The 15621-nt window shown below is 38.3% G+C and overlaps 1 protein-coding gene across 2 annotated transcripts in view; it reads right to left on the bottom strand.

Moving 5' to 3' along the window:
- Positions 1 to 13748, bottom strand: part of LOC101624391 (chromosome unknown open reading frame, human C9orf41) — a 33524-nt gene extending 19776 nt beyond the window's left edge. Inside the window, exons 1-3 of one of the 2 annotated variants that reach the window (XM_004677564.2) lie at positions 13345 to 13748; positions 4946 to 5141; positions 3951 to 4114 (exon numbers count right to left, since the gene is read on the bottom strand). In XM_004677564.2, coding sequence (XP_004677621.1) covers positions 3951 to 4114; positions 4946 to 5141; positions 13345 to 13580 — 596 coding nt within the window. In that variant the 5' untranslated portion in view covers positions 13581 to 13748. Of the gene's footprint in view, positions 1 to 3950; positions 4115 to 4945; positions 5142 to 12870; positions 13158 to 13344 lie in introns of those variants that run through there. The other variant, XM_012721660.1, reaches the window with a different exon arrangement.
- Positions 13749 to 15621: the final 1873 nt, after the last annotated feature.

Here is a 15621-nt window from a genome sequence, read left to right as displayed (position 1 = left end):
ACTGTTAAGGAAATGTTAATAGAGCTGATTTACAAACAGCACATACACTGAAATTATCAGGGACTTAAACATAACCATAAAATATATACTTAAGCATTAAATTGAAAAGGTAGGTCTAGTGTACAAACAGGAAATTTCAGCAAGAGAATACACACACAGGAAAACATATGTACAACATATAGAAGTATGAGAAAAAATTTAAATATTATCAGGAGTAAGTCTTTTAAAATGCTTATCAATTGAATGGCATATAATAAAAGCCAGAAATTTTCAAATAAGTTCAACAAATGTTGTCCAAATATAAGTATAAAAGTTAGGAAGGAATGGTTGTATGAAAAAAAGAATCACCTAAAACTTCAAAGAAAATGTCAAATAGTTTTTGCATGTAACCAGAGTCCTAGAAGAGAAGGAAATAGAGAAAAGAATAGGAGAAATATATGAGGAAGGCAAACAATTTTTGATTTGGTGATCTATATAAAACTAAACCCAAAGAAACAAAGTAAACTCCAAGCAAGACAAATTCAAAGAAAACCTTATATAGGCACCTTTAGTCAAAACTGTTGTTAACTGAAGGTTATCAACATGGGGTAGGGAGAATGAAAGTAGTAACTACTTAATGGGTGTGGGATTTATTCTGGGTTGATGGAAATGTTTCAGAATTATGGAGGGGTAATAGAAACACAATCTTGTGCATATGTTTAAGAAATGCCACTGAATTGTTTAAACTGGTTACTTTTGTTATGTGCATTTCACTTCAATTTTCAAAAGTGGGGGGAAGACATGAATATATAACTTTCAAAACGAGAAAAAACACATAAGCTCTTAAACAAATGAAGATCTTCTACTTCAGTCATAAAAGAGAAATCTAAATTAAAGGTATATCAAAATACAGCTTTGCACTCATCAGACAGACAATGTTCAAAAGGTTGAAAATTCAGTATGATTGGTATGGCTGTGAATCAAAACACTCACACATTGCTGGTAGAAAGGCAAAACAATATGCCCATATAGTAACCTATAACTGTGGCACAGACTCAATTATGACCCTAATCTTTGATGTTCCTATCTTATTAGAACCCTCATCCTGAAATGTATGTGGAGTCTATGACTTACTTCATACTCAGGCACCATTCCTGTGATGTTAAAAAAGACTCCACTTAGAAGAGCTTACTTGCCAAAGACTCTCCTTGCTGACTCAGTGAGGTAAGTGGCTTATACAACAAGCAACTGAAGTGGTCTCTAGGAGTAACTGCAGACTTCCAGACACAGTCAGCAAAGTCAGGGCCCTCAGACTTACCGGCACCATGAGAACATACTCTGCCAACATGAATGAATTTGGAAGCACATGCCTCCACTATCAAGCCTGAGCAAAGCCCAGCAAACATCCTGATTGCAATCCAAAAACAGATCACTAGTTAAACCATGCCCAGAACTCACAGTAACTTTGAAATAAATGTTTCTTTAAGCATTTAAACTTGTGGCAAATTGTTCCAAGATAATCCACTAGTCTGGCTGCATTTACTGTTTCTATGCAGCAGCCCCATGTCTCAGAATTCATACTAAAAATGCACTCAACAATATAAAAATACTTCCTTTCGAACTGGAGGTTAATAGTATAAACACATGATTTCTCATATATACACACACACGTAATTATGGTCTTTACATTGAAAGGCACATGCAAAGACACCTAAGGAAAAACAAACAGGTCTTGGTACTATATTGCATACCTGGGAAAAAACCCAGTTCCAGAGCTGAAGTAGGGAAGATAATAAAATAGTATTAAAATACCTTATATGCCAGAAAATTAATGCATGCTAGAACATAGAAGCCAATTTGGAAGGGTATCCTGCTAGCCATGTCTGAGGAAATTTGAACAAAATAAAAACAACAACAGTTATGAATTGTAACTAATTGACTAAAATATAAACCATACGGGGTTCTCCTGGTGGGGAGGACACAGCACTGCAAAGCTAGCTGCAGACACTTTTGGTGCCGCCCTAGAGGTGATCCACATAGTGCAGAACTCTCCTGACCCGCCTGCTGCTCCTGACCTACCTGCTGCTCCCCTCAGCAGTGTACATCATCTATCTGCCTGTTCTGCTCCCCACTCTGTCTCTATCTCTGGTGAAGCCTGTCACTGCCCCTGCAACTCTGGCTTTTACCCCAGTTCTGTATGAATAAATAAATAAATCTTAACAACAACAATAACAAAAAAAAAAAGAAGAAAGAAAGAAACCATATGAGTCTTCCCTGATAAAAAAGCACATAGAACGCTGACTGATATGTGCACAGCTGGAAAATTACCATTCTACAACCAGAGCAGATTTGCGTACGCTAGAACCAATGGCTGACTAATTCTAAGAGGGGAAATATTTGAAGATGAGTAGGGATATTAACTACGTGTGGTCTCAAAGTGTCTCCCCAGAAATTGCAAGTAATAGTGACCAAATAGAGAAACTAAGCAGCTTGATGGGTAATCAGAATTAAAATCATCAGTGATAGTTAAGAGACATTCTATGTCTCTGAATATGATATCCTGAATAGATATAAGTCCCAAACACATTGTTTTAACTGAGATTGTATCATTTAGATCTGATCATGAAGAAACCACACAATTTCAAAATGAGAAATATTCTATAAAATAACTTCCTTGTATTCTTCAATAAATGTCAATATCAAAAAACACTATTCCAGACTGAAGTGAATGCAAGACAGTTAAAATGAAATACAACATACTACAATATTCTGGATTGGATTCTAGGCTGGCCCGAAAAATAAATATTAGAAAGGACAGCATCAGGATAATATATGAAAAGATGAACAGACTATGGATTAAATAATAGTAATTAATATTTATATTTCCACAACCTAGAAACTGTACTCTGCTTATGTAATAGAGAATATCCCTGTTCTTAGGAAATAAACTCTACTCCCCTCAACAGTGTATTTCATTAAATCTGCCTGTTCTACTCCTTACTCTGTCTCTGGTGAATCTTCTCATCCCCTGCACCTCTGGCCTGTACCAGTTTTTGTATGCATAAATAAATAAATCTAAAAAAAAAAAAAACCCTCTCAAGTATTAATTAAAAATATGATATATACAAACTGATCTCTCAAATGGTTTATATAGTGCAAATGTATGGTTTTAGACATATACACAAAGTAGTAGAAGGAAAAAGGGAAGTAGGAAAATAAAATAAATGTTAAGCTGTCAATTAGGGATTTAAGTATACAGGTACTTTCTGTACTATCCACTAAACTTAACTGTAATTTTGAAGGTACTTAAAAAAAAAGTTTTTAAAGAGAGAAGACACAAACATTATGAACTGAAATTTTTTGAAGAATACTCCTAAATTAATGACATCAACCACTAAGAAGGGGAAGGAGATGAGGAAAAGCAGCCTCCTTACAAAGAGTCCTTACAGAATGCACTGGGTTTGTAAAGGGAAAACTCTCTCAAAGTAACTGGTTTCTCTGTAATCCAATCCATTTTATCTTATTCATTTATAAATGTTATTCTGAAAAGACCACATGCTTCAGATAGCCCAAGGATTTCATGGCACACACACACAAAATTGCTGCTCTAAAATAAAGATCCCCATTTGCTTAGGATTATGTCATAATGAGGAAAATTCAGGTTCATATCCCTTTGTTCTATTATAAAAAGACAGACATCACTGACAATGAGCAATCACTCTAAGCTTTTTATTATTTAATTTCTAGATAGAAATCCCTATAAGTGCTAACACAAAAAATATTCAAAATGTTAAATGCACTCTCTCACAGACAAAGCATCTAAGGGGAAATATAACACCTCACATCTACACATGCAAAACATATGGGCACACAGCAACTGTAAAAATGAATCAAGATTGTGGAATGTCTTATAGAGAAATTTAGTTTTTACCAATCTTAAAGAAATTGGTCAAAAACAAGATACTATTTACCATCTCTCTTTTGGAAAATTTTTTAAAATTTCTTTAATGATTGGTTGGTAGCAGGCATCCCTTTCTGTTTTCCCAGTTTCACTCCAGTCTCTCACAAATTGTTTCAATGTGGATTTTAACTTATCCATGTCAAATGTAGATGCTGGCATAATCTTTCCATGCCCCTGTTAAAAAAACAGAAATCTGTTAGCTTCTGAGAAAATAATCAATCCTGAATATGGCCTAATAGGCAAACTACTAAGGGGCTAAATTGATGGTTTAGTGCATAAATTACTAGCCTCTCACCTCAACCGGGATTCAAGTGAAGCTTGAGATCCTAAATGAATTGTTTGGTTGGTCTCACTTCTACCCTCAACAGATTAAGGTCCATTAATCGTGAAACTACCACATAATTAAGTACTCTTTACTCAGGAGAGGGCCAGAACTGAGCTGCTATGGAGATCAAACACCCTCTCTTTAAGAGAGGGAAAAAAAATCCCTCCAGGTCATTCATTGATGGGGCAGCATGGAGAGGCTCACACTGGAGTGACCCAACTGCATCTATCTATCCTGTGGATACAAAAAGAGACGTTCAGTTTCTAATACTGCCAGGCCCTTTAGATTTCTAAGTGAAAATTTCCTAAAGGAAAAGATGACTAACAATATATATAAGAAACTAAAAATGAGATTAGCATGGGAAATAATTTTACATAGCTAATAAAGTTGTTTATAAAATTTAAGCTAACTACACATGCCAGAAGTCAGAGCACTGCATGAGCAGTATACTAAGATGCCAATAATTTAAGAATATATGTTTTTTTAAAAACCTGAGCAAATCCTGTTTCTGGCATATTATTCTATTGAACATCATCAAATGAATGAACATATAGGTGAAAGCTTTCTCTGACTACAGCAAATAACCAGTGCAAAATTACAGAAATGTGATTCGGAAAGATAAAAGACCTCAAATATAGAGGTTAATTCCTAAAATAAAAATAGAACAAACTTTCACATACATCTTCTCCATATTCTTTATTTTCAAACATATGTATGCAATCATTCACAATGGTCAGTAGTATTTCTTGATTATGATCAATGCAATTCCGTATCTTGTCCAAGTGAAGAAGAAACTGAGGAAGTAGTTTCTGTTGATTAGCTGGAAGTGATCGAAACTGTCTTTCAGTTCGGTTGACTCGCTCATGCATACTGGTGCTAAAACATAAAAGGTGTGTTTTAAATTGGCAAAAGAATTCTTACCAGAGGCCAATCTTATTTTAAATTTATCTTTCTGTATAATTATTGCCTTATAATGTTTGCTACTGCCCTGTCATTTACACTCTTGTGGCCTCTAAAAAGATATTAACATAAAGTTTTGTATATTTTCACTTTATTACAAATTCTTTCCTATGTAACAAAATGAAACAAATAGTTTATAACTCATTAAAGTAAAATAAATGCATCATTTATAAAGGGGTGGAAGGAAACACAAAGAGGACAAATGCACAATAACTTTATTTTATAATTTCAATTTCCAAACTTAAATTTTGCAGGAAAACCAGTTGAATGCTTCTCCATTAAGTAGTAGAATTCAGCCCTGAAATTAATGTATACACAACAATTTTTTCAAATTACCTAAAAGTCAATCAAGTTGAATTTTTTTTTAAAACAGCAGGACAAATGTGAAGTACTACAAAAGTAATAAACAAGTGAAAAACTCAAAGTTTATAGCATTTTACACAATATTCACAATTTGCATGCCAAAACGTTCCAGAAAACTCTAAAGGTCACTTTGGGAATTACCTGTTTATAAATCTAAAAAGAGTACATCAATTGTAAAAGCTAAATATTATAATGACATTCTATTTTACATTAATCAGATGAGTAAAATTTTAAAAGCTGAAATATCAGTAAAAATGTGAAATGATTCTAACATTTATATACTGATTGATGGTGGGCACATAAATTAGTACAACCACTTTGGGAAATAATTTATTATTACCTAGTAAAAGGTTAATAGGCACATCCCCTATGACCTAGCAATTATACTTGTAGACATATACTTAAGAAACTTGCAAAAGGGCACCATGAAGCATGAACAATCTTCATCACAGAACTATTAGAAATAACAAACAAAAAATATGAATAAAACCTAAAGTCTATCACCAATAGAGTGAAGAAGTAGTAGTAGTACAGGACAGTAATACAACAGAATGTAGCTAATAATTTAGTTAGTAAATTACAGCTCAGAATATAGCTATAGACAGAAAGCTCAGAAATGCAAATGATTGTTGAAAAAAGCAAGCTGCAGAAGAATACATAATGTACAATTTCATTTTACATAAAATAAACAACATATTTTAGGTGCCAGACGTATGTAGACAAACTACAAGGAAATGAAAATTCTGGAAAATTATGCTCTTTCAAGGGGAAGGGATAGAATAATTTTATTTAAACTGGGTAGGAAGTTCAAGGATGGCCACTACATCATTCTTTACATTCTATATACATAAATCTTTCTTTCAAATAGTCTGGCATTTACTCAATATTAAATGAAAAGTACTTTTTCATTTGATTGCCTCAGTCTCTACTCATCCAAATAATTCTTATTTTCATCCACATTATTCTAATTTCTGAACAGTAATATCTGAAGTTCTTGGCAAAACTTAAGGAAAACATGGCCATATTTTAAAGTTTGTGTATAGTGGCATGGTGGGTTTGGGGGATTGAGGTTTGAGGTCTATGGATAATGTGAAAAGAAAATTTGTAGTGGCTGTACTGGTGTTTGATACCTCTCCACCCCTGCCCTGAAATATCATAATAGTAAGCTCTGGATGAAAGAGATCTGGGTTGATAAGTGACCTTAGCAAGTTACTTCTTTTCTGTGCCCAGACAATTTAATATACATGCAAAACAAGATAAAACATAACAATGTTTCAATAACAATGATCATTGCAGAGCATTATTTATTGAGAAATAAATAAACATCAGGCACTAACCCAAGTCACTTACCATGGATTATTCTGAAAAGTCTCAAAAACAACCAAACAAAAAAACCAATCCCAAACAACCCACTGGTATGTACCATTAAACTCCTGTCTAGTCAGTAGGACACTGTCTAAAATGGAACAAAACAATGCACACAGAACACTAAGCCCAGTACCTGAAAACATAGCAAGTTCTCCAATAGACTAGTTTATATCATGTTCATGGTGAACATATAAAAAATAGAGGGAAAATTACTAAGAATTAATAATCCCTTTTCTAGAGGCAGCTATTTCCAATTTTGATATACTTCTCTATTTTGTTAAGACAAAGTCATCTAGCATCTTTCTATTCAAAACATGGTAAAGAGACCACCAGATCACTTGGAAGTAGTTAGAAATATAGAATGTAATGCCCTATCTAGACCTACAGAAATTTAATCTGCCATTTAAAAAGATCTCCAAATGATTCATGTGCACATTAAAGTTTGCTAAGCACTTGTAATTCTTTACCCTTAGCAAAAGAATTTTCTCAGGTCAGAAGTATTCTCAAATGACTACATGATGAATGACTATAATAACTGTTCATTATTCTATCTTATGCAACCTGAATATACTTAGCTATTTCTCAAACATTAGACATTTAGATACTTTCACTTGTCTATATTAACATTCTGTGTTCAAAATCTGTCTGAAGTTTATAGGGAAAAAATTACCACAAATTTCCCAAGAATTACCTACTAAGTATTAAGATTTTTGATACAAAATAATGTTCAGAAGCATTTTATAAAATCACATTTCTACAGTACAGTATGATACTAAAAGAAAGTAAAATGGTTACATAATGACAGGTAAACAGCAGAACTGCAACAGTTTACAGATTATTAATAGTTGCTAAATCTCACAGTACTTCATTTTAGTATTCCAGGGCATTGGATGATCTAGAACCCCATTCTCATAACGTCTCAAAACTCATCTTACCCAAAACTGCACTTAGGGTAGTACGTCCTACCAAAAAACTTGCTCTTCTTTCTATGTGACTGACATTGATGAACAGTACATCATATATCCTCTCAAGTCAGATACAAATCATTCTAAAATGCTTCTTCTCATAGCCCTCTGTATTCAAGAAGCTTGAATCCTTTTGGTTCTGTTTCATGTAACTGTAACAGGTACAGTTTCATGGAATCCGCCCTCACGTCCCAGAGTGCTTCTTCTTGGTACTGATGGGATTTGGAGTTCCAGCATCTGGAGTAGGGGTGGAGTCCATGAAACCTGTACCTGTTACAATTATAACTATCTGCAATCTACCCTCCTACAAAGTTTTATACTTCAGGCCCTCAATATGTCTCCCAAAGACTACAGAGAAGTTTGCTACCTGGGAACACTGTCTAAAAACAAATCCCATCTCCCATCTCCCTAGAAGTAAACTCTAAAACTGAAGTCTGACCTGTCCCTTTAATCTCCATATTTTAGCGTATGAAAAAGGCAGTCAATAAATGTTCAGGTTATGTTGTCTCCATGGAGACTACCTATTTCCATGACTGAAGGGATGAGAGTTATGAGTGAGAAGAGTCTATACATACCTGTTATTTCCTGAGTGAAATAACCACACAAGCAGGAGGAGATATAGCATATCTTTTAACCCAGAACTATTTGATGGTGTTCGAAAATGTTCACAATGTCACATCCACAGTGACTTTCTTAAAATAGGTGGTTTTACCAAAGTTGAGAAAGGAGTTCAATTCTTACTATACTATAAACAGTATAGCTAACTTCACTACTTTGAAGATTCTTATACTGTCAATATACTTTAAGGTAGGGGTGGAAAAACTGGCTCAGTAGCTATTTGGTTTATTCTCCTTTTTTTAAAAAAAAAATTTGTTGGAACAAAGCTATACACACTTGTTTACATATTGTCTAAAGCTGCCTCTACCAAAGGCACCTACTCTTCAGAGCTTAATCTATACATTAAAACATCACCTGACCCTTTAAAGAAAACTTGCCAAAACTGCTTTAAAGAAATATTTTACAATCTTCAGATTCTCCTAGGGTCTGAACATAGCATCAAGAGGCGAAATCCTCTGGTAGCTAGCTAAGGGGAGAAAGTAGAATGAGTCATATATTCTCTCAAGGTATTTTACTTCCAGCTTTCTCTAGAAAGCTAGTGTCAGAAATGGCCCAAACTCTGACTAGCTCACCTCTCATGGCAGTGGGTCTGCCTATGTATCTGAGCCAAAGATCTCTTTTGCATGTGAACTACTTCAAAGCCCCAACAGGAAAGCACCTTTTCTGAGAAGTCTGTATCAATCATTTAATATATAAATACCACAATTAAGATAGTCTTATTAGTGTATCACTGCTTACTAATGCAAGATAAAACTGCAGTGACTAATCTTGGTTTGGGGCGAGACGCTACCACAAGTTAAGCTATGTAACTCCAGGCAAGTTGCTCACCTCTTTATGTGCCTATCTCCTCACCTATAAAAATGAGTTCTAAACCCCAATGAAAAGAAATCTCATCTAACTAGTACTTCTAAAATTAGAGCATTTCTGACAATGTCTTTTGTAATATTTTCTACATGACCAGGTATCTTTATTTTAACAAAAGTGGGATTTAGTGCTAACAAAATTTTCTATTACTCAGTTCATTTTAACCTTGTTAGAATGTCATCTAAGCAAAATCTGTTAAGAATCACAATATTGGAAGTCTATGAAAAGAGGAAACATTAATCAAAAGACTTTTCTTGCCCTCTGACCTTTAAATCTCCTATATCGGCTAAAAGACATTTAGCAATAAAATAAAATTCTGCAAAATTTGGAAGTATGCTGAAGGGCTACAACAGGATTGTCCATCAGCTTGTTGCAATGATGGAAAAGGCTCATACCGCCATTTTCCAGCACAGCCCACAGATAGGCTCACATGGCTACTGAGCACTGAAATGTGGTTAGTCTGACGAAGGAAATGAATCTACAATTTACTAAATTTACTTATTAAATTTACTAAATTTAACAGATACGTTAGTGGCCATGATAGCAGACATGCAGATTTAGGTGATAAAATGTGGGAATGTATCAATCAAGGCTTTCTGCCACAATGCTTTCTGTCCCATAGTTCTTTAAATGATATTATTTAAAGCATAATTTAAGTCATGTACTATCTTCAATGTACTGTACAATTTATTATTCTTTGGGAACATGAAATGCTTCATCAGAGAGAAAATGCAAATAAAAATAATTATTTGGAGTTGCTATATATGGCAGATAATGGGCTGGCAGCAGTCTCTCTGCTAGAATGAACATGTTTGAGTTCAGGCTACAGGGAAGCACAGGGACATCCTGCTGTGGGCCTCAAGAAGAGCTCCAGTTCCCCCCCTCCCTCCACCTCTGTCTGCTGCAGGAGGAGAAAGATAAGTGACAAGCACCTCTGCAAGAACTCCTGGGTTCTACTGCACAACCAAAAGCACTGTGACCTACCCAGTCCAGTGGGTCCTTGGTGCTCCAGCCTGACTCAAAACATGGAGTCTGATAGCTCCCTTTCTTCACCCTTTGTGTGTATGCAGGGTGTCCCTGCCACTGCTGCCCTCTGAAAGATAATTTCACCCACTGCATAGCTTTCACAAATCCAAGCACTACTGTAAACCTCTGTAAGCAGTAGGTCAGGCAGGTTCACATTCACCTAGGAGACAATAGCACAGGAGAGGTCCATCTGAGGTGTATAATCTCAGGTAAACTCTTGAGTGATAGTCCTGACCGGTGTGGACATATATAAAAGTAGAATGATGTGGCTAAGTGCTGAGGTAAACAACTTTCCTGGTCCTTCATGGTGATGCCCACTCAGCACTGGTGGTCACACTGGAATGTAGCCCATACACTCAATTCCATTGCACCTCCTAGGTTCACAGTAAACCCTTTGGAAACTCTGGTTTTTAAGAAATTCACAGAGCTATAGACCAGTCAACATTGTATGAAAAGTGTTCATGGCTCTTGGCTTATGAAACCCAAGATTAAGACATGTGGAATTTCAGTCTTCCCCCATCAAAATTTCCCTTGGTCATTTTTTTAAAGAAAATGTGTACTCTATTTAAAGTCACTTCACACATTTGATTCCAAACAGACGCTAAAAGCAAGTCACAATTGTTGGATTTTGCACCTAACACTTGTGCTCATTATTAGAATTTTGATGTAAACTTATACTATTGCTGCTGCTTTAAAAAATATACCTGTATGGCCCTCCCTGGTGGCGCAGCGGGTTAAAGCACTGCACTGAGAAGCTGAAGCCACTTCCACATGAATTCAAATCCCGCCTGCCCCGGAGGAGACCACATGGCGAGCCAGACCTCTCCTGTCTCCCCCGCTGCTCCCCTCAGCAGTGTACTTCGTCGATCTGCCTGTTCTGCTCCCCACTATGTCTCTGGTGAAGCCTCTCACCGCCCCTGAGCCTCTGGCCTGTACCCCAGTTCTGTATGTACAAATAAATAAATCTTTAAAAAAAAATATACCTGTATGAACAAGAACCTTAGCTCTTTTTACTTCTGATAAAATGATTTACTATCTTGTGGCTGCAAAAACATTGAAAAGAATTGTTTGAAAAAATAAATTTTCTCTCAATCCTAGAGTAAACTGATAAAGAGAATTGAACGTATAGGAAACTGTATCACAATAACCAGGAGAATACTGAAAAGAATTGTTTGAAAAAATAAATTTTCTCTCAATCCTAGAGTAAACTGATAAAGAGAATTGAACTTATAGGAAACTGTATCACAATAACCAGGAGAATACAAACACCCTTTTCTACATTGTAACATTTAGATCCCAGTTTTAGATCAAATCCCCTTGTCCTGCCCCCCACTCCAGCTGATATCTAATTATAAATATCAGTTCTAAATTAGTCCTAATACATTAAAACTGGATATAAATAGGTATTTTAGTTAATTGAATCCACTATATTCCCAAGACATTTCCCAATATGCTTTCCAGATTTCTTAATGGTAAAATGCATTAGACTATTCTGCTTACACCAGACTTATACATTTAATGTCAGCTGCATCCCCCTCCTTGTATGGTTCTTCCAAGGCAGAATAACTTGCATCACATTCAATTCTCTGGTTGTCTGCCTTTCCCCATCTATTGATATTAATGATATCCTACTATTAATTCCATTTTGCGTCCATTTTGCGACCTTAAGTAACGCAGTCCATGGTCCCTATGACTGGATTTATTTAGTAAATTTCCTCCAGATCTTTAAATTTCAAAAATTCATGCTCTAAATGTAATTAGATTCTAAATCACTAACAGTTTATTAAGCAAGTTTCTAAGTTCAGAATGGTTAACTGGTTTTCCCATTAGTCACACATTGACAGACTATTTGGGAATGACAAATGTATTTCTTTGCTAGTACTTATCTGTTAAAAATAGAGCTTCAACAACATATGCCAAGCATAAAAATAAAAAAGGTCCATTCCCTGCCCTTGAAAAGGTCGGTCATGCAATATAAAAAAAGTTTGCATAAAGGACAACAGTATCTCCTTTAAGAGAACAGTTTACTTGCATAGGAGGGTCAAGTCCAAACGACTGCAGTGGCAAATTCTGAATAGTAGAATGAGGACTTAACCTCCCACAGGAATAAAAGTTGATTTAAGTCCCTTTCTGATCTTGGAATTAAACATTTTGTGGCCAAGCTATTTTAATACCTATCTAGAAAATAAGTGGAAGTTAGTTGGCTTAAAAGTCCTACCATATGCCAAACCATAGAGAATTCGAAACGCTATTTGCAAAATAAAAGAATATAAAGGAAGCTCTTAGTGTGCCTGCTTCTTTTCCTCCTTAATAATCGACATATTTTAGAATCACCTCCGACCTTAAAGACGTTGAGTGCCACCATCGATTCGCTCACCACAAAAGTGCAAGCACGTTTACAGCGCCAAGGGGGATGGGTGGAAATCTTAAGCTGCACTCACAAGAACTGGCAACAGTTTGGGAAAATACGTCCTACAGCATCCCACGTGTAGGTGAACTTGGGCTCTCCGTCGGTTCAGTTTGGAGGACATCGACAACACATACAACTCATGACCAGCACCGACGACTTTACCACCATCATCTTCTATCTGAAATTGTTACGGCACTTTTCCGGTCACCCCCACCGGCCTCAAAGCCAAACCTTTAACGAGGGAGAGAAGGCAAGAGAGCTAGTCTGATCCTGAAGTCAGAAGACACGAGGTTGGGCGGCAGACACGCGGAGTGCAGAACCGGGAGGGGCTAAGGTGAGGCGAGGTGACTCGGGGCCCGGCGTTCAGCTCAGGCGCCCCGGTCCCGGCACCCCGGAGGCGTGGCGGCCGGAGGACGAACACGGCTGGCGCCGCCGTTCCAGCGGATCCGCCGAAACCAGAGGGCGCCCCGACGGTCTGGGCTGGGGTCCGCAACGGGCTCCTTACCCGTAGTAGCGGAAGGCATTAATGATCTTCCAGAAGTGCTCGCGCTCGAGCCTCTCCTCTTCCTCCTCGGTGCTGCGCGCGGCCGCCGCCACTGCAACCGCCGAGGCCGAACCCAAACGCCCAGCGGAGAACTGCACTTCCACCTCCTCATTCCCGCCGCCGCCGCCGCCTCCGCCTCCCCCGCAGCCCTCCGGCAGCTGAGAGGCGGGCGGCGGAGGGCGCCGCCGTCGCTGCATCGTCGCCGCGGCCCTCGGCCTGGCTCGTTTGCGTCCTGCGGCGACTGAAAGCGTGGTGGCGGCTGCTCGGCCTTCCTCTAGACGGCGCCCGCTGCGGACATGCCCCAAGCTCGCGGCGCGCTCCGCCCCCGCTGCCCTCAGGCCTTCAGACGCGCCGGGCTCAGCCAGGTCTTCAGAACGCCCGGAACGAGCTCCGAGGCGCATGCGTTCATTTGCTGCCGGGCTTCGGCGACGGCGCGTTGACGTCACGAGGACGCGTCTAGTGGGTGGGCTGAGCCCAGGTAGGAGGAGTGAAGGAGATCCCTGAGGCGTGGGGTGGCACCTGCGCGAGGCCGCGTGGGTGGGGTGCCCGAGCCGGCGAGCGTTCGCTGGGTGGTGGAACACGTTGCTCAACCAAGGTTAGACTACTAGCAAAGGAGGGAAAAGCTGAAAGTAAGTTCACTATTGTTGAATTTATTCGAAGTTTTAATTTCAGAAAGTTTTCATCAGTTACCTGAATGAACCCCTGCTTTTAATTACATAAGCGAGGTGGGGCACCATCATCTCTTCTGGATTTAGGTGCCTGCGAAAGTCCTTATCCCGCTGTGACTGGTGATGGCAGTAGATGAAGAAAATGCGTTGTCTACCGCTGTAGGATACCCGCGCTTTGGATGACCCGAACACTGGCATAGCACTAGAATCTAACGGTGTCCCTTAGCGATGCCAGATTTTACCTCTTCTTTACCTACATTTACTTTGGGCTCATTTCTCCCTGAACAGGTGGTTAAAACGACTGCCATACTGGCATTTAATGTCATTGTTAGAAAACACCTTTCTAAATTCGGTTTAACTTACTATTTCAGTAAATTAGTCTAATAAAGCAATGTTTAGGATAGTTAAACATGCCCGGGAGCCACATAGAATTACTACATTAAAAAGATACAGTATTGGGCCCTCCCTGGTGGCGCAGCGGGTTAAAACACTGCACTACGAAGCCTAAGCCACTTCCGCATGAGTTCGATTCCCGCCTGCCCCGGAGGAGTCCACATGGCGAGCGAGGCAGACCTCTCCTGACCCGCCCGCTGCTCCCCTCAGCAGTGTACTTTGTCGATCTGCCTGTTCTACTCCCCGCTCTGTCTCTGGTGAATCCTCTCACCCTCTGCATCTCTGGCCTGTACCCCAGTTCTATATGAATAAATAAATAAATCTTTAAAAAAAATCATACAGTATTATAAATGAAGTGGCTTCATATTTTCATGATTTAAATTAATTGAAAAAATCATTGGTAAAAAGGAATATTGTGGGTATCTTAATATTACATTTAATACAAAATTTTAACAAAAATTTTAAATCTCTAAGTTTTAATTAGTGATACAGATACATCTGGTTCAAAGACTAGAAGGAAAATGCAAAGGGTTACAAATGTGAAGTTTCTTTACCCTTCTCTCTAGTTGTCCATCTCCCCTCCCCAGTGCCTTGCCTGTTCTTCCAGGTAAGAACTAGGGAAACAAGTAATAACTGACCAGCAGGGAGCCGCATAATAAGTTACTGGCACTGCCCCCACCTCCCAGATCTACTGCTTTTATTTTCAAGATACTGCCCATATCTTAAAAATATTATGTTGAGATTTGTTTATCAATCTTACATTTTTCAAATTGATTTTCTCTATCACATCATCTTATTTGTTCCTTACCTCGGTTCTTTGAAGGAAGTGTTATTACTGTCTTTTTTTTTTTTTAAGATTTATTTATTTATGCATACAGAACTGGGGTACAGGCCAGAGATGCAGGGGCGGTGAGAGGATTCACCAGAGACAAAGTGGGAAGCAGAACAGGCGGACTGACGAAGTACACTGACTGATGAAGTACACTGTGGGGTGGGTCAGGAGAGGTCTGCAGTGCTATGTGGTCACCTCTGGGGCAGGGAGGGATCAAACTCAATATGGAAGTGGCTTTCGCTTCTCAGTGTTGTGCTTTAACCCGCTGCACCACCAGGGAAGGCCTTACTGTCTTCTTTAAAAAATAAAAACACAGACTCACAGAATTAATTTTCTTGCCCAGGG

This window comes from Condylura cristata, unplaced genomic scaffold (genome assembly GCF_000260355.1).
Source record: "Condylura cristata isolate star-nosed mole 26May11 unplaced genomic scaffold, ConCri1.0 scaffold00006, whole genome shotgun sequence".
Classification (NCBI taxonomy): Eukaryota; Metazoa; Chordata; class Mammalia; order Eulipotyphla; family Talpidae; genus Condylura; species Condylura cristata.
The sequence above is the reverse complement of the archived record's forward strand: the minus strand, read 5'-3'. Positions and strand labels throughout refer to the sequence as shown.